Source organism: Strix uralensis, chromosome 17 (genome assembly GCF_047716275.1).
Source record: "Strix uralensis isolate ZFMK-TIS-50842 chromosome 17, bStrUra1, whole genome shotgun sequence".
Lineage (NCBI taxonomy): Eukaryota > Metazoa > Chordata > Aves > Strigiformes > Strigidae > Strix > Strix uralensis.
This window is the reverse complement of record NC_133988.1, coordinates 14,636,530-14,657,366: the sequence shown is the minus strand read 5'-3', so window position 1 is coordinate 14,657,366 and position 20,837 is coordinate 14,636,530. Positions and strand designations below refer to the sequence as shown.

General features: G+C 41.8%; 2 protein-coding genes across 5 annotated transcripts in view; one reads left to right on the top strand and one right to left on the bottom strand.

Annotated features, from left to right (window-relative positions):
• The window catches only part of ATP2A2 (ATPase sarcoplasmic/endoplasmic reticulum Ca2+ transporting 2), a 48,108-nt gene extending 46,867 nt beyond the window's left edge, over nt 1-1,241 (top strand). For both annotated transcript variants that reach the window (XR_012631347.1, XM_074887678.1), the window contains exon 21: nt 124-1,241. Coding sequence is in view for 1 of the 2 variants with exons in the window: in XM_074887678.1 (XP_074743779.1) it covers nt 124-137 (14 nt within the window). In the remaining variant the exon portion in view is untranslated. The remainder of the gene's footprint in view (nt 1-123) is intronic.
• Nucleotides 1,242-11,125: 9,884 nt separating this feature from the next.
• On the bottom strand, nt 11,126-20,542 carry ANAPC7 (anaphase promoting complex subunit 7). Of its 3 annotated transcripts, XM_074887234.1 has the most exons (11): nt 20,341-20,542; nt 19,229-19,415; nt 18,723-18,842; nt 16,838-16,949; nt 16,434-16,587; nt 16,190-16,332; nt 15,804-15,921; nt 15,162-15,358; nt 13,664-13,888; nt 13,086-13,236; nt 11,126-12,205 (listed from the first exon to the last, which is right to left on the bottom strand). In XM_074887234.1, the coding sequence occupies exons 1-11, from the start codon at nt 20,439-20,441 to the stop codon at nt 12,016-12,018; spliced, it is 1,698 nt and encodes a 565-aa protein (XP_074743335.1). In that variant the 5' UTR covers nt 20,442-20,542; the 3' UTR covers nt 11,126-12,015. The 3 variants fall into 3 exon arrangements, with proteins under 3 accessions (XP_074743335.1, XP_074743336.1, XP_074743337.1); XM_074887235.1 differs by lacking the exon at nt 20,341-20,542 and having other exon boundaries at nt 19,327-19,415; XM_074887236.1 differs by lacking the exon at nt 11,126-12,205 and having other exon boundaries at nt 13,115-13,252.
• Nucleotides 20,543-20,837: the final 295 nt, after the last annotated feature.

Genomic DNA, 20,837 nt, shown 5'->3' with positions numbered 1-20,837 from the left:
GCAGCCAGTTATCAAACTTAACATTTCTTTCTTCTGTCACTGTTGATCTTAGTCTTGCTTGTATAATGATACTTAGCATTCATCCTTTCATTAACTGATGCCTTTTCTTTCTTTCCTTTTCAGCAATACTGGAGTAATCGCTTCCTAAACAATTTTGCAGAAATGTAAGGTTGTTTTGTTGCGTGCATGTGTTTTTAGCAACACATCTACCAAAACTTCTGCATGTATCATGTGTAAAGATTCTTTGCTTTCCCTAAAACAAAACTCATTGTGTTCTCTGTGGAAGAAATGTGTGGTACCATTAGGACTTCATTATACAGATGTACAAACGTGCAATATAGCTTACCGACTCGGAAACTCTCTCCAGAGAAGTTTGGTTTCTGTGCTGCATGGAGAAGAGTTTGTTTATCCTTGAACAAGAATTGTGGAGCTATCAGCCAATTTTCCATATTTCTGTATGTAAAATGTCAGTTTATACAATGTACAATATCAAACTAATGCATGCCTTCGGTTGTAGACAAATCTTTCTCTGTATGGTATCATCCCAACATACTCCTCTCTAACAGCTTATGTACAATGCTATGCTATTTATAAAATTCATTGAAAAGATTACAGATGAATGTTAAAACTGTAAGCCTCCAGTTCATAACTTTGGAATTTTTTTATCATGTGTGCAAATCAACCTCTTTTGCACTGTAACGTAACTTATTTAAATCTAAGGCAGTAAGACAGATGTTGGTGCAATACAAAATATTGTGATGCATTTATCTAAAAAGCAAGGACCGACTTAGCCAGTTACCACGACTGCATGTATGACCTTTAGAAGTTGTAAATAAGATCAGTTGTCTATTTACATGCTGACAGTACGAAGCATCACACCTAGTTTCATTTGTATCAGGTAAATAAATTTATTCTACAATACATACTTGGCGTGTTATTTTATGCACTTTGTTTTCTGCAGGTACATGCGTACATACTTCAGCGCTCTCTTATATTAATGCCAGGATGACACTTATTAGCACCAACACCATTGCAATCTTTCCTCCTAGAACTATGCAGATGCCAGCTGCTCCTCCGGCAGTATCGACCTCCTCGCGGGTGTGATTTCCTCTGTCCAGGGGCTTGTGTGTGTGTTTAAGGGACACTGTCAAGTACTTTGATCACTCAATTTTTTTAAAATGCTCCATTGTTTGTAAAATCCCTCTGAGAAACTTAAAATAAACATTTCTTTCCCAACTACATCTTTATTATTTTTTTGTCCTTTTCTATTTTCTAAATTGCCCCAACCTGAAATAGTCAGGTCTCTTCCCCCTTCTGTGGGCAGAAGGAAGATTAACCAGCTCTGTGTGCTGCTCCCACTTACAGCTTATCCCAGGCCCCACACCAGGGGCTGCCAGCATCTGTGTTAAGTGTTAGGCAAGACTAAAGCACTCCAAGGGTAAAACCTGCATTTTCCAAGTGTCCTGTACTGCTCTGCTCCAAAGCCCATAAGCTTTGTTTGGAGTAAGAGGAGGGGGAGCCTCTCTCCGTACCCAACTTCAGTGCCATGTTTTGAATTCAGCATCGTGCCTCTTAACCTCCGGCCCGTGATAGCAGCACACTGCTTGCAAACAGCGTTATCCAAATGAGGTGACACGTCTGAGCCCCTTCAAACACAGCAGTGTGAGGTTTAAAAATACTAGAGTTGGATTCCACTGTTCAGCTGAACTATAGGATGCGTTTATACGTGGGGCTGAACCGCTTGTGTCTGCTTCCTACTATGGTAGTGTTGTTCTAAGCAAGCTGAGCTCTGCTCCTAACCTCTGGGCTGAGGCTGTCAGAACCCAGTTCAGCACTCAGCTGTTATCTACAACTGCAGCTCTTCCCGCTGGCTTATTTATAGCCTGGCTCCAGCCCACGCCAACAGCACTGTCACCAAACCTTCCAGCGGCTCCACTGTGGCCAGCGCAGGCAGAGCCAGCACCCAAGGCAGGGGCAGGTGTCCCGTTAACGCTCTCCACAGACACCTCAGCTAAATGACTAAAGTCATTTGTCCAGAACACAGTGGAAAAAAACTGTCCCATTAGCACCTCTTCCCTTGTCATAACCTCTTGCCTTGCTTTAAGTAGGAAGAAACAACAGAAGGCAGCTGAAGTCCAGTTTCTCAGACCTACACCCTCAGGTGTTATCCCAACACCTCTGTGTGAAAGTTACTCCTGCTGATCTGCTGCCCCTTTTTTCCAACTTGCAGAAATTCCTGTCACCAACACTGGTACCAAATGTAAAGATTAGTGACGCTGGAAAGTCATTATTCAGACAAACGGCTCTCGCTCCCAGTCTGCACTGCTGTCATGGCGAGTTACATTCCACGGATGGTTTCAGCATCTCTGCATTCAGACAGCGCCTCGCTGGTGAGCAAACTGAGACCAAACTCATAACTTATTTTTAAACGTTTCTTTAAATTATGATCTGCAAGCTTAACTCATAACTAGTCACCCAAATGAACTGCAAGCGGCACTTTGGAGTGCAGCCATATGAAGAAAATGTGATGCTCAGCGGGTTGCTAGGTACTCGAGTGCAAGAGTATGTGGTAAGAGATGCTGAGATAAACAGCTTCATCTTCCCCCTCCTCCTCCTCTCGCTGCAAACCCCTGGCTCTAGAGCATTCCATGGATGAGCCCACTGACAGCCATAGAACAAGGAAACAGGTCCCCATAGCTCAAGTTATAGACATATTATAGCAAACTAAATACACAGGGCAGAAAATAGCCCTGGTTTTGCACTGAGGTGAATTTATGTATGATTAGAACCCGCGTCCACCCCCAGGAGGGTGGGCGAGAAATGAGAAAAGCCTCCCCAGGGGGGAGATGGCAAATTTTCTTTGCAACCTCAGCTAGGAAAAAGCCACAGGAAAAGTCACAGGACTGGAGAGGAAAGACCAGCACTCCACCCTCTGCTCAGTTTGCAGAGCGCTGAGCACCTGAAGAGATCTTCTAAAATATTCCATCGCAGCAATTTAACCACATGGAAGAGCAGAGAAGCCTTCAGACATCAGTTTAGCAGGCTCAGTTTGCCTAATCGGCTCGAGCCTCTGCTATTTGTTTAAATAGAGACAGTGGGATATCCCCTTATAGCTGAATGTATAAGGATTATCTATCCCCTTATAACGGAGAATCTCTAAGGGTTATCCCCTTCCCCTCCTAGAGCAGCCAGCAGGGACTGTGTGGGGTGATGGGAGCACCTGGACACTTCCATGTGAATTGGTGCTTTTATCATAAACCTGACACAGGATTTTCCTGACATCACCAACGTTAAGAGAAGAGGTAAAAGGTACCAGGCTGGCTCCTGAGGCACAGCAAAGAGAAAGGGCCCATTTTACATGTGCAGGTCCAGGAGGCCAAGGAAGCAGCTGAGAGGCGGGGAGCTTTCAGCACGCGCGGTGTGAGCTGCCCTTCACCCGTCACTCAGCCCAAAGGGACTTGGCGGCTCTGAACAGTGGTCAGCCCCCAACAACCACTTGGTGTGTCCCATTCAGCCTCTCCTGGAGGCAGAGAGGATACCAGAATTAAAGTTCAGAAACAACAAGAAACTCCCCAAACCCAGTAAGCCCAGGCTGCTACAAACCCCCTGCTATTTATGCAGGGGGCAGAGTCAATTTTTCCTACAGAGGCAGGCAAGGAACACTGCTTTACTGCTGGGGTAAGATAACATCAGTGGCTAACACCAAGCTGCAACCAGCTCACACCTTCGTAACAAAGTCGCACAGCTCCAGCGTACAGTGATTGCAAAACACCGAGCGTTTCGATCTTGCTGCTGCCCCGCGTGCAGCGAGCCAGGACACCCCAGACAGAAGTCGTGACTTAAAAGAAGTTTCTCTTGTCATTGCCCTTTGCTGTGACTTAAGCACAAACGCAGACCTTCGGTTCAGTATGAGACTGACCTGCAACAGGCAAACCACGGGCAGGGAAGCTCCCACCACCCCTTAACTCAACAAATGTGCGTCCTTTCCTCCTCCTAGAAGAACAACCTCACTGTCCAGAGTAACAACGATTCATGGTGGAGCTCTTCGGCTGTCCAAGGGTTCCTGCCAAATACTCATCATCTCACCATGCTGCAACCAGCAATTCCAGTCCTGTTTTACAGTGGCTGCTTTGCTGTGGACACAGTTCACCTCTGGCTATAAGTTATGGGTACCGAGTCCTGTACCATTCTAAAATCTAAGCCTCTGGTTTGTGGGTGCTGTCAGCTTCTTGGGACATCCCACCGAGGGGCTTTATACCTTCAGTGAACTGATAGCACAGAACCCAAGCCACAGCCACCCACCCGTGCTCACAAACCAGCCGTCACGTGCTGGAAATTTCAGCCTCAACCAGAGAGTACGGCTTCATGACAGGCTGCTTTCCAAACCCCACGCTGCTCCTGCTCACAGCTCCCAAATCTCTCACAGATCAAAAAAAAAACCCACCAGCAAAAAAAAACCACAGAAGGAAATCGCTATAACATCAACTCAATCTCCACTCTGCCAGATGAGGCACGCAAACTGCAGGTGGCCTGTCGGAAACCAAGGCCAAGTTTCCAGAGCACCCAGAACCTGCTTTAACAAGTCCTCCACCTCCCAGAGCTACAGAACCTCCCCAACCAGCACCGCTGACATTTCTACCCATATCCCAGCATTGTGTCAACCAGATTCCACAATAAAACCGCAAAAAGCCGCATGCGACGTGCCAAAACGAGCCTGAAGAATGAATGTGCGTGCTGCACAGCACCAGACATACCTCAGGACACGCAGCTAAACCAGAGAAAGGCTACTGCTGCTGGCGTCTGGCTACCGCAGCGGGGAACCAGGCACTAGTTCCCTTAGTCCAGGTTGAAGGACAGAGCGAATGAAGGTGTTGAAGTGAAATTCAAGCACCCAAAATCAAAGTCCTAAATTCCTTTCTCAAGTTGGTACTGACCCTGGAGCACACACACTTCCTGAAATACTTCTCTCTTCCTCTTGGAAATTGCTCTAACTCCTGAAGTGGCTTTTCTGCATCTACTCAGAGTTGCAATGGTAGGACCAGCTCAGCATTTTGCTCTTCCCTACACCTAATCAGATTCCACGTGCTCATTAGAGAGGTCTCTACCTAAACCAGAAGAGCTTTTATCCAACAGATGTACTTTGACAGACTAACAACATCCAACCTTTCACAAAATAGAGCTGCTGACACTCTGATCTTAAAGCCCAATGGGATTAAGCTGCACGGCAGATGGTGGTCTTTGAAGTCTTCACCAAGACATGTCCACTTCGGTGAAAGCCCCGCTGGCAGCGTCCCACCAACCTCCTCAGTTCCTCTTTTACCTGTCGCTAACAGCCCAGTGGAAAGTCAATCCTCACTGGGTTGGCACTGGGACTAGGCTGGGGTTAGGAATGGACTGTAGGCTTTCCCCTCCTCCCCAGGGCAGGGGAGAGGAACAGCCAAGTCCTGCCTGCGATAGGCACCACTTCACTTCATGCCACGGCTGCACGCCCAGCAGCTTGGTGTCCTACACCTATTTAAGGCCAAGATGATGGATGTTCTTCCCTCCACCACATAAAGCCTCTGAATTTATAGCATGGATGGTAAATCATAGCACAAAAGGAGATGAAACCCATCTGTTTCCTAATCACCCTTTTTGGGCAATAGAAGCACAGCACAGGAAGGGTTAAATCCTGTTTGCAAAATCTCAACTATTTCCAGCATTACTGGGTGGAAGGTCCTTAAAACTTCTCAGAGCCCAATATTTCTGTGAGGGAAGCAAACACTTGACCTCCAGCCTTATCGAATTGGCTGAGTTTCAGTGTGACATTATTCTCCACAGAACAGACACCGAAAGGTTAGCGAGAGCCGCCACCTCCTTTCTTACCTATTAAAAGCTGTCCTGGCGAGCTGAGGAAAGGTTAAGGTCTGTCTCCGTACCCTGTTCCTCCTCCTGTAACAGTCAGCAGCAACACCAGAACCCAGTTGCTATCCAGGCCAGCTAGAACTTAGGCATATCAAGAATTACTGTTTATTTCAGAGTCATGCCAAACTTTCCCTGTGTTAGTTAAACAGATTCCTGCACTCCAGGCCATGTGGGGACTACCAGATGATCAACAGAGACAATTCAATCCATATGAACATTGCCCCCATCTCACTTTCACTATGGGCCTCAGCAGGAGGCTGCTGAGGTTACACCATCTTCCCACTCCGTCACTGGCTAACCAGGACCTCGTCAAGTTTTACAAGGCAAAAAAGCTCCTTGGTCACAGATCACAGCTTTTCACTGGCTTCCCGACAGACAAACATTTATCTTAAGAACCACATGGACAGCAGCTTATATGGACCAGTCTAAGGAAGATGTGTATCCACAGATTGCTGTTCTTGCTCTGCTGATGTCATCACACTTAAGTTTCCTGGAAAACTATTTACTATTTCAAGAGGACGAAGCCAAGTGACCAGCTTCAGCTCATCAAACCATACTGCACATCAGGGAATAACACAATATATTATACACTAAACATTAGGAAAAAAAGCAGGAACAACAAAAATTCAGGGAATTTTAAAATAGTTAAATAGTTCAAGCTGGCATCTTAACGGCCTTTATAGCAAAGCACGGGGCAACGCGCCGCCTCTCCAGCACAGGAACAAGCCCTTTTGTGCTGCCAGATCAACCCAAGTTCTTGGATCAACTGCCAATGTAAGTAGCTCACTTCTGCCAACCATTAAACTCTCCCAGCCCAGGGAACCCAACTGGGAGATGTTCCAAATCACCGAACCCCCTCAGTTAAGCAGTGTGCTGCTGCTGGTGCCTGCCCGTCCAGCCACTTCGATGTAACTGCACTTTTTGTTCTCTGTAAATATTTAAGAAATTTATATCAAGTCCAAGTCTCAAGATACGGGATTTTTAAATTTTTTTTTTTTTTTCTCTCCTTTGTCCTCTAGACAAGGCTCACAATGCTCTGGAACAGACAGCTGACAAAAAAGATAGCCCAAGAGTCGACAGGGAAACATTCAGAATGCAAGGTCAGTGCTCCCTGCCACGCCACGCTCCGGTCAAACACACCGCGGGCAGGCCACGCCGCAGGGCAGGCAGCTCAGTAGAAGGCAGCTGCTGTCCTTTAAGAAATGGTTCTGTGAACAGCCAGATGTAGAAAATTCAGTCCTTTTTAAAACTCCTAAGTCAGGAACTGTACTGCTCTTGTTAGATTCCCAAACCATCACTCTTTTTGCATGCATCAGTGTTTTGACAGGATGATAAAGAGAAAGGAGGAAAAGGAATCTGATCTCCAAACTTACAAAGCCCTCGGCCTCTCTGGGGAAGCTATTTGCAAGGGAGGCCTTCACAGTGTAAACACCCGTCAGCGACCCACCGCAGCGGAGGCTTCCCCTGCACATTCCATACCCAGCATTACACAACCATTAAGGTTCATAAAGTAAGCACAAGGCTCAAGACAGTAAGTGAAAACATAGATTATTCTTTCTTTTTTTTGTTGTTGCCATCAACAGTGAGAGACATGGACTAGCCAAAGGGCTTTACTTAGTATATAAATTGTTACACTGAAGTTCCCCACATGAACATCTTACTTTTCCCTGAGCTGTGTTTGCACCAGAATAACTTTTTTTTTTTTTTCCCCACCCAAATACGCAGCCCTAGACATCTCCCTGCCTTCTCTTGGGAGCTTCCGAAAGACATCCTAACCAGCCTGCCAGTCCCAGGAATGCAGCAGGAATTGCAGCAGTTGCCCCGTTCCTGCCCTGCCCAAGCCAGCATTCCTCCTGCGTTACCTTTCCCTCCAAGATCCGGTCACTGGACCGGCACAAACATGTTAATGATCACCCAAGCCTTAGGCCAGGGCAATTCAACAACAGCTTTACAGTTCTTGCCCTCTCCTTCTCAACATGCTTAAACCAACCAACCTTTTGCAGGGCTATTAAGTGAGCAGATGAAGGATATAAAAATATAGTAGAAAAAAGCAGCAAAAAGGTTTGCAGAGTTAAAAAGCAAAAGAAGGATGGGAGCGGAGTGGGGGTAGGTTCAGGCATCAATCCACAGAATTAAACTGTCACCCTGGCAGCACAGGGATGTAACAGGTAGGGGGAATCATTTTTTAGGCCCACACTGGATCCTTTCGATGAAGAAACTACAGCAAAATCGACTGCAACGTACTTGAGTTCTGCCGGGCACTGCATAAAATTCTATCAATTTACGGATGGGCAGTACTGAATACACATTATCTTGAATATGCTACTTTAAGCCCTGCCTAAGGCTGCTTAGTTTGAAATTACAGGTTTATACTGAGTTTAAGCCCACCTAGGGGCACTAAATTTAAGATACCTGGAGACCGCACTGATTTAGATCTGTTTTTTTAAGATATCTGGTTATTGTATATTTGTGTAACTTGAAATTACAGTGGCAGACACAGCTTTTGAGATTTCCTTACCGCTGAGATCTAAAGTGAGGAAAGAAGGTTTGCTGAATAAGTACTCCTCCCTGCTTCTGCCTTGGATGGATCAGTTTCCACATCACTGAGCTCCTGAAAAGCAAGGAGGGAGGAATCACCACACAAAACCAGGCCTAATGAGGAAGACGGTTATTGAAGGGGAAAAAAAAAAAAAAAAAAGTCCTAGTTAATCTAAAATCTCTCTATAATCAGGAGCAACAGAAAAGGAAAAAGCACCTCAATTAGTCAGAAAACATTTCTATTGGCCAGCAGTCCTCAGTTCCTTCTATTATCTCTGCTTCACAATTCTTAGATTCCCAAGATCTAGAAATCAGAATTAGAAACTCTCCCAATATTTCAGGTGCTATCAGCACATTACAGGATAAAGCATGATCAAATCACTTGCTACAGACCGTGCATTATTTAGATAATTCCTAGCCACATCATGAACGTGTGCTGCTTTTAGACTCTGGTAAATGAAGTCTTTCAGCCCTTACCCAAGTCTATGTAAGGTTTGAAGAAATTCTGTTCCCTTGCATCAGTTCTGTGTCTTTCCTGTCTCAAAGTAGGGAAGAATTAAAACTCACTAATGACATCTGTGATTTAAATTCCAGGATTTCAAGCCAACACAGGCACTCCATCCGTAACCAGCCCCAGACACCAGCACTTGCAGAATGCCAATGCTCTAAAATACAACTGGATGGCAACAGCCTTCTTGCCTCACCTACAAATTGCTTCACTTTGGAGAGCTTACATCATGGATTCGACACAGTCTGAACTTCAGTTTTTGTCTTTACAATCTTTTCTTCTAGGGTGCACAGCACATGATTAAGGGATGGAATGAGGTCAGCTGCTTATTATGGGCTAATTGTTACATTCCCTGAACTAGAATACCAGTAACTGAATTTGAGAGCACAAGATCTCTGCAAAACCAGAGATCACATTCTAAAATTAGAGCGCTAATGAAGGCTCATTAATAGGCAAGAAGAATCCCTCTAGAATTCTGAAGCTAGTGCTAAATATATCTATCTATACAACCTCAAATGCACTCGACATGTATGGCTTCTTAAAGTTCCTTACTCACTTGCTGTACAACTATTAGCAGACTAGACACAGGATATATAACCCCAGTACATCAGGTACTCGCAGAGGTACTATTTGCAGGATCTGACTGAACTTTTCACTTTCAATAATGAGCCAAGTTATCAGAAAAACAAAGCAGCAAAGATACAACTCTATTTTGACAGCTATCTTAAGGTGTTCTTAGGTGTACCTGGAGTTGTTTGCTAAAGCCGCACGTAAACACACCGATGTTTTCTTTACAGCACACTCATCTTGAAGTAGTTTTAGTTTCCCGTCTGCTCTAAAAGGAGAGATTATCAGATTATCTACATACTACAGAATGGTTTTAGTAACACTGTGGTTCTCTGATTTCCTGTTCTATGTAAATGTTTCAGAGAAATGCATAAGGCCAGTGGTTTCCATCTGCAATTAACGACCTATTTAAAGGAATCATTAGAATAAAATGACTGAGCAGCTTGCAAAATATACATCACATACCTCATGTACTTCTCTCATCAAAATTAAATGCATCCTTTCTGTAGTTTAATAACACCAAGAACTCCTTTTTTTTTCATCCACAACAAAGGTTTGGATTACAACTAGAAAGCTAACGAAGCTACCCAACTTTCAGATGCAGAATACAATCTGATGAGTGTGCAAGTGTGAGGAGAAAACAAATCAGTTTGTTTTAAAAAAAAAGATGCTTTGAAGCTGCTTGTACATGCGTATTTCTTTCTGTTATGAAAGACATGCAATGAGCTGAAATCTATTCACTGCACCACACCGCAATGGTATACAGATTCTTCATAAAAGATCAGGCCTCTCATCCACCAGAATGCAACTAACACAATGTTTGCTCTAACTGAAATACAGCCATTTGGTGTATTTGTTTAACGAAGGAGCAGGAACAGCTTACGCCAACTCAATCACCAAGACAGCAGCACATGCTTTTCTGTTCTTCCCATATAGTCTTCAAATAACCCTAATTGAATTTGATATTTTGGAAAGTCTAAAGCCCACAAAATTCCAGAGAGAACAGATAGCCAGCTGTTTTCTTTTCTTAAATGGATAAACTATTAAGACTCCTCCTTTGTAAGATGTGACATACCAAAACATTTCCAAAATAGACTATAATAGAAGTAATCTGCTTATTCTTTCTGTTGGGCATTTTTCTAATTGATATAATGCACGTCACAGATGGATAGATATTTTACCCTGATCTGAATTATACATTTGCAACTAGGGGGAAGCTTGTTTTCCATGTCTCGTATTTGCATCAAACAGCCATTTTTCCTCCAACTGATACTCAGAACTGGTTTTTAGCTTTGTAAAAACAGTCTGTGTGCTCCAACATACCTGTGGTAACAGAATAATACAAAAGGAATTAAATTGCTAATATAAAGATAAAAATACATGTTTTAGTAAATCAGAACTGTAAGAAAAATAAGAGCAAGAAGTAATTCCTCCTCCCACACATCAAGCCCACAGAACTGAAACAGTTTCTAGATTACACAAAGCAGCTCACCCTTGAAACGCTCATGTTAAGAATTTGTAGGTGAAGCAACACAACTTTCCTTCAAAAGGTGAGGGAAAACATGTGAACTAAGTATTATCTGACAAAAAAAATGAAGTATATAAACATGGCAAAAACAAGACAATATGTGTATTTGCATAATTTAACAGTTCTACAGCAATGCAAGTGAAGAGGCATGAATTCTTTTTATATCATTTTAAATGTCAGTGCTGTATACAGAATGTGAAGTGCTTTGAGTCACCGCTGTAAAACCTTTTGGTAACATACTCAAATAAAACTAAACTGCATTTAAAAATAAATGTTCATGTACAGACTTTAAGTGATTACAGGGTTTAGTAGGGATTGATGAAATGACTGTAATTCTCCAACACTGGCTCAATTCTGTACACATAGAAATCAGTCAGCTACAAAAGTGTTCATAGGTCAAAGTTGCCCAGCGTACCAAACTTCTCCTTTACAGCACATGTAATGCCTTATAAAAAGACAAATTAATTCAACAAACACAGCAAGAGAAAAGTGCTGCTTTCAGCTATATCCAAGCAACTCCTTCAGACTTCACCAGGAGCGTGAGCTCAAATGGTAGCATACAAACAAGAGAGGAAGACCTTTTCCACAAAGGAGTACAAACCACTGTATTTACAAATCGATCAAGCACACTTAGCCCTGGACAGAATTTAGATATTGTTTTCATCATAAACAACAGGCTTATTACACATTTCAGATTCTAATGCTTTTAGTTTTAGCAGGAATTTTTTGAAATGAAAGTTGCAAACAACCTCCAATACAGTTAGTCCTTTACACTTAATAAATAAGAAGCATCAAGAATCTTCATGGCATTGAGATGCATAGAACTATTAAATGGTTTCAGTCTATTTAAAAAAAAAAAAAAATTAAAAAAAAAGTCCTTTGTTACTGCAAAAATCATAGTTTATGTTCTTCAAAGAATGGCCCTAGTGGTATGTTCAAGTGCCAAAACAAGCAGCAGGACGAGGGGCCGTTACTGCATGCCAAACCACTGTTCTTGATCTGCCCACTGAGCTGCTTCACTGTCACTGCCTTCCAAGTCCCCCTCTTCTCCACTTCCCTCCATATCATCCACATCTTCTTCCTGGGTTGCATCCGTTGGACTTTCCTCTTTCTCCATTTTCTGCATTCCTTCTAGTGACTTCTGATCATTTGGATCCAAGCTGAGGAAAGAATCAAAAGGAAAGCATTGTCCTAAAACTTTTTTCTTATATTTGACATTATTGTAAAGAAAAAATAAAAATTTTTTTTAAAATCTCATCTTGTTGCCTGCACTTCCTGTTTAACATCATCAAGAAGTTCAATTTAGTAGATGATTCAACTTCACTTCAGGCTGACCATAACACTGATGTAACACCGAGTATTACATCTTTATATAGAACAATTTTGATCCTCAAGCATGCGCTTATCTAAACATCACACTCTTCCAGAAAACTTAGTCAACTCTTCCTGACAACAGTAATTATAAAGTAACGTGAAAGCAGTAAAAATTTAAATTACTATGACTAAATATATTATATGCAAGCAAAAAACAGCTGACCCATTTAAGCTATAGAAGTTTATAGTAGACATAATGTGCTAGATTTAAGGCAAATTTAACTTGCTGAAACCAAAACATGGTAACATCCTAAAATAACATTTAGGTTATGTTAAATTGAATCACACGATTTAAATTTACTTAATAGCTCATTTTTATATAGCACCTTCTAGTCTAAAGGAATGGATCTTAAGGTGCCTGACTATATAATTAATAACTATAAATAAATCCATGCCTTAATCCTTTCCTAAGCAAGGAATCACATGCCTAGGGACATGTTTAGCATTAATGCAGTCCCTAAATTTTGCACTTCTCAGTTCAAAGCCTTATGACCAAGTAATTAATTTACAGGACGTCATTTGTAATGTTTTTGTTTGTTTTAAGGGAGAATGATATAAAGCTACCTGCGATGCATGTCCTAATCAATTAGTGGCTCAACTTTTTACTTAGTCAAGTTGATTATTGGTTCTCAGAAATATACTGTGATCCCAGAGTCTCTGCTTTACCTCAGGGCAATACTGTACTGGTCCATCGCTTCCTGATATTCATTGACAGCTACAAGAAAGTCTCCCAGTATTCGGTGCAGAACACAGTCACTCTGGTTAGCCAGCGCATTCCTCAGCAGAGCAATTCCATCTTCATACTTCTGTTCTCTACCTGTTTATATGCAAAACTACAGTTTTAATTAATAGTTTAGATACATCTATAAAAAGTCAAGTGTACACAAAGAGCCATCATAAGACTATTTCTGCCTTCAGAACTGTCAGCGTGGGGGATAGCAGTGACATAATTTTTACAAGATGAACTCTGAACAATGGCTTTTTATTGCAATACTGCTACACTCACAATTACATATACTTTGAAGTCAAAAAGTTTTGTTTGCAATTGTTTCAAGTGCTGCTGTAATATCAGTTGCTAGATACAATTAATTCCTGTGATTTTTCCTTCAGGATAGAACTGATAAATCCCTGGGCTGTAACATCACTGTTACATTCCTCACATCAACGAGGCTGTAGAACACTCTTCCATGTAAAACAGTGTGCTTTACATAAATCGACATGGGGAATAAAAAACCCGAACTTACTAAGAAGTTCTGCTTTCTTCACCACAGCTTTAATGTAATCAGGTCTTTGCGTTAGCGCTTTGTCCAATAATGTTTTTGCTTTTTCCTGCGTGACTGGGTCCTCGAGACAGACTGTTGCTAACAGAGTGAGTGTCTGTGCATTTGCTCCCAGAGTTTTATACACATTATTCGCCATAACCATAGCTTCGCGGATACTGTTGGATGCCAGGTAACATTCAATGAGACCTGATGATACAAAAAGGAAAACATTTCAGTTTTTGTGTTAGCACTACAGACACTCAACCCTCCTCCATCAGTTGCACTTTAGTAGCACTCAGATTCTGAACAACTGACACTCCAATAAGCAAATACAAACTGCAATCGAGAAAGTGACTCTATACCCAACATTTATTAAAATATATCAAAGAAACTTGCAGATAAGGAAACTTGGACACAAATATTAAAATGGCACAGAGATCTAACAGGGAAACTAAGACAAAGGTAGGAGATGGACAACTGTCTCCCAGGACCAACATCTGACAAAAGACTAAGATGTGACAGTTTACACGTTTCTTCCTTGATTGCAAGAGAAACAAAACTATTCAAGCAAATATAAAACTGCATTACAGTGCTTCTAAATGCATGCATTTCACTTTAGCAGAGAATCTACAGCACTGTGCCCACCACAAAGCACGAGATATGGAACTGGAGCAGCCACGAGAATCAGATTAACACTCTCCATTTTGAATAAATGAAGAAGTAAAAAACAAACCAAATTTTCACTGCTGAGTATTACAGCATAATCAGTTTGGTTTTACTTAACCAATAATTGCACAGAAGACAGACAAGTACCACTGAAAAAAACCTGAGAACCAGGGAATCCTAAGAAAATAGACCCTAGAACACATCATCATGTTACAAACTGGTGCAAGGTTTAACATCTCTCATACAATTCTTTTGTGTATTTTCCACAAGCCTACATTTCACCACATCCATTCTACAGATAATTGACTTCATCACTTTTATTTATGGGTGGGTACTAAAAATAAAAAAAAAAACCCTAAGACTAAGTACACCTAAGATTTTTGTCCAATTCCAATACCAAGGTATTAATACTTTGCCTGGACTCTTCACAATTCACTATTTACTTGAAGCTGCTGTTGAGATCAACAAGATTTAAATAGATATGACGAAAGCATGACAAAACAAAGCTTCCAGTGGAACGAACCATATGGTTAACATCATCATCCAAAAGTGATTTGCTCAAAACACCCAAGTCTGTTTATATCCAGATTAAACAAAGCAAAAAAAGCCCTTTTTGAAAATCATTCTTAGAAATACATGCATTCTCTAGTATGCCTCATCTGACTGCTTCTAGCAGAGCGGGTGATAATAATTCACTTTCTAGAAAGTCAGCAGGAGAAAAGAATTCCTGTCATTCCCTTGCCTAATCCTCACCACGACACCAACCCTCACACCAAAGCACAACTATACGTGTGAGTAGCTTCCCTTCACTCACCTTCATAGCAATCCAGCCTGCAAGGCGCAAGACGTATTGCTTCACGGAAGTGTATAATTGCTTCCTGTACTCGGCCCATATTCCTAAGAGCAGCTCCTTTCAGCAGCAGAGCTTGAACACTGTTACTATTAAGCTGGATAGCTTTGGCTCCTAAATATAAGGCACGAGAGTATCGTTTACTGTAGAAACTATGACACCTATGAAAAGACAAGAGGGATTGTAAACATATACTGCCGGTGGTGCCTGTGCACATTCACAGAGGTTTAAAAGCAGAAAGAAAAAAGAAAAAAAAAGAAGAAATTACAGGCAACTGTTGAACTTCTTGAAGTTAAGAATGCATGTTCAGGAAAAAACTCTTCAGGAGTTTAAAAAAAAGCAGTATGAATATTAATTGCTACCGCTATTTAATATATCCTTGTTATTGTACAGGTGCAGTAACTCCAATAGGTTTAAACATACAGAAAACAACCAAAATAGTTATTTATGGATAGCTAATTTAAGTTACCCCAAGAACAGAACAGATAGGGTAGAAAAGCACCTGAACAAAAAAGCTGAATGCACTCTATCAACTGTAATCTACCACATCAACTGTATTCCACTGCATGCAGCACATCAAGAGTTGAGGTAAGAAAGAAAACTTACCCAGATACCACCCAGGGTTCCGCATGTTGATCAGAAATATTGAAGAGACGGCAGCCCAAGTTCTCCACATCCTCTAGTCGACCTTCACGGGCCAATAAGTAACCATATACATCCATTCCTAAAGAGAAACATTTGAAGATCGATCATCGAGAAATGGAAAGTTCATTCACAAGAAAAAACAAAACAAAACCCACAAACATCCCCTTTAAACTGTGCAACCACCAGTAACTGTTCAAGATACACAGCTTTTGAATGTAAATTCTGAATTGAAAGCCAGGTACAACAATATACAATATTCTGCTGCATGCTGATCACATGTAGCTGCTACTCTAACGTTACTCATCAGATCATTACAGTAGGTAAACTTTCTTTTAGGATTTACTCACCTTTTATCAGGTAAGGATCCAGCATTTGTGCTTGTTCAAATTTTAGAATAGAGTTTTTATTATCTCCAGCTCTGAAATAGAGGTCTGCTAAGCTCCCCAGTAAGTCTACATTATCCCTCAGCAATGACTTTTTCTCTAAAGAGCTGTAACAGAAAAAAAACGCCTGTTACTTATATAATGCCATTTTAAATATAATTATATATAAATATATTACTTTATTACATCGTGCTCTTTGAACTCTTACCAAATGGTATTTATGGCTCTTGTGTTATCTCCAGTATGCACAAAAGCATATGCCTTGATCCACACGGAAAGCCAATCCAAGTTAGGAATACTCTGAATTACGTTGATTGTCATAGAGGCCACTTCTGCACCTTTCACCGACAGCGAGAGCAAGCCTATACAGAATGGTATATACACCAATTTCAGCCACCATAAACGGCTCTTAATACAAATTAATTGTAAGAAGACCAGAAATTCTATCCCTTGACAAGCACAAACAAGCAGCTTGTTACAATCCTTTTTAGAATTTGTATAATGTAGGCATTACATATTACATGCAAATGCAAGACAGTTACCTAGTCCCAAGCATAATTCAAATTATAATACTGTTTAATACTGAAATGCTAACAGTGTGAAGACACCTACCTAGTATGGCATCAAGTGCTAAAGGGCACTGTCTCAGTACTTCTTTGTAGCTCGTAACAGATGAGCGTTCTTGACCTGCTTTCTTGTATAGATTTGCCAACATCATATTGATCTACAAGCAATAGAAATGTTGGTAGAGTCAAGTATGAGAAAGGAGAAATCCTCACTAAGAAAAGGTCACAACTTTGTCTTCAAGCACGTCTCCCTCCCTCCCGTTCTAGGCAGAAGACAAAATTACCTGCTTTTCTTCTGAGAACACTGTAACATACCATATAGTTTAAAATTAAAATTGTTGCTTGTTTCTCAGTCCAAAGATAAAATTTACGCTCTTTTGTATTTGCAAAGTGCATCTTGAAATCTCAGTGTTTTGCATACACAAAGTCAAAAGATAGGCAAACACTTAGATATGACCCCAAGAAGGGCCTGTACATCCATTACATCAGCCTTCTTTCAGTTGATCTCTCTGAATTGGCTTAGGAAGGCAGAGAAAGTTTCCATTTTGTTTCTGCATGAAGTCATGACTGATGAAAGAACAGAAATCATTTGAGCTCTACACAACACAAGTAGCTGGTTTCTGCTACACTATTTTATTTTACTAGCATGTATAGGTAAAAAGTTTGCACTTTTCTCAATCTTTTCTTCTTTTTCTGTTCTGTAAGTTGGTCTTCAAACAGAATACTTTGATGTTACTAGAGTCTCAGTGACATACACTGTTAGCACAATACAGGAATACCGTTAACATGAAACACAGCTGATTGACCTGATGTGTTAATCTTTTAAGCCCTTACAACATAACAGAGCCAGCAAGCAAAGACTCAACATATTTGGCACTGCAGGCCACAATGGGATCTAAATATTTAACATTATCTAAACTGTTATTAAAAAGGATGAGAAGATTTTAAAAGGTGGAACACTGGCATTCCTTCTACCTGCCGAAGTCTTCAGCCTGTCAAGGATCTTACATTGCTCAGACTATACAATCAGACATGAAGTGCCATTCCATACACATTCTGGGTTCAAGAATATATTAAAACACTTGCTCAGTTTAAGCAATCACAATTTAGCAAGTTATGTTGACTGGCTAATAGTGAAAACACCACAGAACAGTCAACCTTGTGAGACAATGAGGCTACAAGTCAGCTCTAGCAGGTGACAGCATGCCTTTCCTCTCCAGTGATACCAGCTCTTCCACAGAGACTAGGACTCCACTTTGTGGTTATAACCAGGCAAAGTACAGTAATTTAAACAATTGCTTTGGCTCTCACATTTACATGTTTGACTCAGAACTGCAGAAGATTATTCAGTCAGGTATATGGTAATCACTAACTTGCAGCAACTCAGCCGTTTGCAATCACATAATTTTTTCTCGTAGTAGATGCTTTTGTTAAGACCAGCCATTATCCTTTGCCCTATGAAAACTATTCATGATAACATGCAAAGAACAACCATCAAATGGATGATACAAATTCAAAGCCTTATGTATAGATATACAAATACTTCACAAACTTTTAGAATTAAAAAATAGCATTTCTTCATCCTTTTACAAAAGCAAAATTCTGTACCTGCCATGTGCAATACTAAAGAGTTAACCAGGTAATTCAGACAAATTAATAAAGATGCACACAAACATTTACTTCTTTTCACTTTTTAAAAATTCTTTCTAACAGAGGCAATACAAAATTTGTCTGATTTTAAAGAAGCCAAATAAATTAAGCTAATTTAAACATTAGGAAGTGTTTCCAAACAACATTTAACTAATACAAAAGCAAATACCAAGACACAATGATATTATACCTATAGGCTATGCTGGTTTTGACCAGATACTGGCCTATACATTCAAGATATGCTGACCAAGGAGTTGTGACAAAAGTCTGCCAGAACTCACCTTTGGGGTCCTCTGTCTGGAAGGAATCCCATCAAGAATAGCAATTGCATCTTTATCTTGCTTCAGCATTGTATAACATTCAGCCATTTTATATTTCACTTCAATTTCAGATGGTAAACACTGAAATAAAAAAAACAAACTTTGAAGTACAACGATGTCTTAGCCAAGTAAAAAGCCTGAATAAGGTTTCCTCATTAAATGCTTACACTATGTTGAAAAAATCTAATGCAAAAAGTTAACAATGCAACCTACTACTAGCTGGTATCGCTCCCATCTTCAAATGAAAAGCATGAACTACAAATACAAAAAAATCTTATGTTCAAGACTATATCAAGTTTTGCGTTAGAAAATATCACTCTGATATTTTCAGAACTAATTATTCTTAAATGTCAGGTTTATTTGACATGATAAATTCACAATCTAATGTTATCATATTGAGTCAGCAACATTAATTGTAAGGGGAAGCATGATCATTTTATGCAGCATATTAGTCAATTTTTAAATACCTGGCTCTGGGGAGTTGATGCAGCATTCCCAGTAGAAGGTCTTACTTTTGAAGTTTTACTTAATGCTTTTTTCTGCTGCAAGGCCATTGTATACTTACTTACAGCATTTCTATATTCTTTATCATGGAAGAGAGAGTCTGCATGATATACAAGGAGCTGGTATTTCTGAGATGGTGAAAACAGTTCCCTAGAAGAAATGCAAACAGAAAGGCTGAGATCAGCTAACTGCATAAGAACAAAAAGTATTTGTAGCTTTGGTTTGTCTGGCTTCAACTTTCGCTGCTTCTTATGGAAGGGCCCTTGAGTAACAGGTACAATCTCCTCACAAAGGTATTATCTTGCCAATTTCTTTTATCTGTATACAAACAAATGTAATAGCTGCTCCTGACACCTCATCAGTGACAACATCTCACATTTAGCTGCTTGGTCACTCCTTTCCATAACAGAGCAGCCCCCATCCTCACCATAACAAACCACAGGTTACCAACATCCATTAAAGCACATTTTGTTTGAATGGACTCAAGCTTACAAGGCAACCCACCTCCCCGTACACCTATTCTGTTCCTAATCCACGTTTCTACATTTTACAAACTCTCTTTATAACGCCTGCAGTATGCTTGCAAGAAGTGTTGAAAAGTTAGGGTTTCAGAACAGGATTTTGACTTCAGTCAGTTCCTGAAAACCCATCCACAATGTAAAATGATACCTTACAGGGAAGTCCTGAAAAATAAAGTGAATCACTTGAGTCAGGTGAAGAACTGTGACCTACACAGGGCACCCTTGGAAGGAGAAAATCACTCCACCACTACCAGGACGCTCGTGTTGTACCATGTAACCCCAAAGGGTACAGGCTGCGCTGCTCATGCAGAACCCCGGACAGAGGCGCACTAACAGAGCCGGGCTTTAGCCCCTGCAGGGCCGGGGACAGGAGCCCGGGGGCCGCACCACAAAGCCCAGCGGGAGAGACAGCTCTAAAAGCGAGCCTACCTCATTCTCTACCCTTAAGACACCCTCCACCACCCTGCGAGGTCCCGCCGGGCCTCTCCCTCAGCACCACCGGCCCTGTCAGCCCGCAGCCACCCGGCGCGCCCTCTCGCGGGAGGGCCACTCACGGGTTATTGCCGCTCATCGTGAGGAGAAGCCCGCTGAGGAGCCGCACGTTAGAGTGGAGCCCCGCGGACGCCATCTCTCGTACGTGCTCCACCACACTCATGCTGGCAGCGGAAAGGCGCGGAGCGAAAGGGACAAACGGCAAAGAACAAGACAACGCCGCCGCCGCCCGCCGGCACTCCAAAATGGCGCCACCGAGGGGGCCTCGCGCGCCGCCGCCTGCAGGCGCCCGCGACATTGCCTTCACGGCGGACGCGCGGCCCGACAGGCGTGCGAAAGGGCAGCCCGTGCCGGTGCGCGCCGCTTCAGGCCCCCGACAGCCCCGCGCCTGCGCGGTAGTGGGGCGGGAGGGATGGTGGTCGGCGCTGAGGGAGCGGCACGGCGTGAGGAGTGACACAGCTGTTTGGAGTGTCGGAGGGGTCACTTCGGTTCAGTGTCGTTTTATGGAAGAGTCACTCCCTGTGTCTGCGCAGCACCTCAGTCCGGTCCTTTTTCTCCT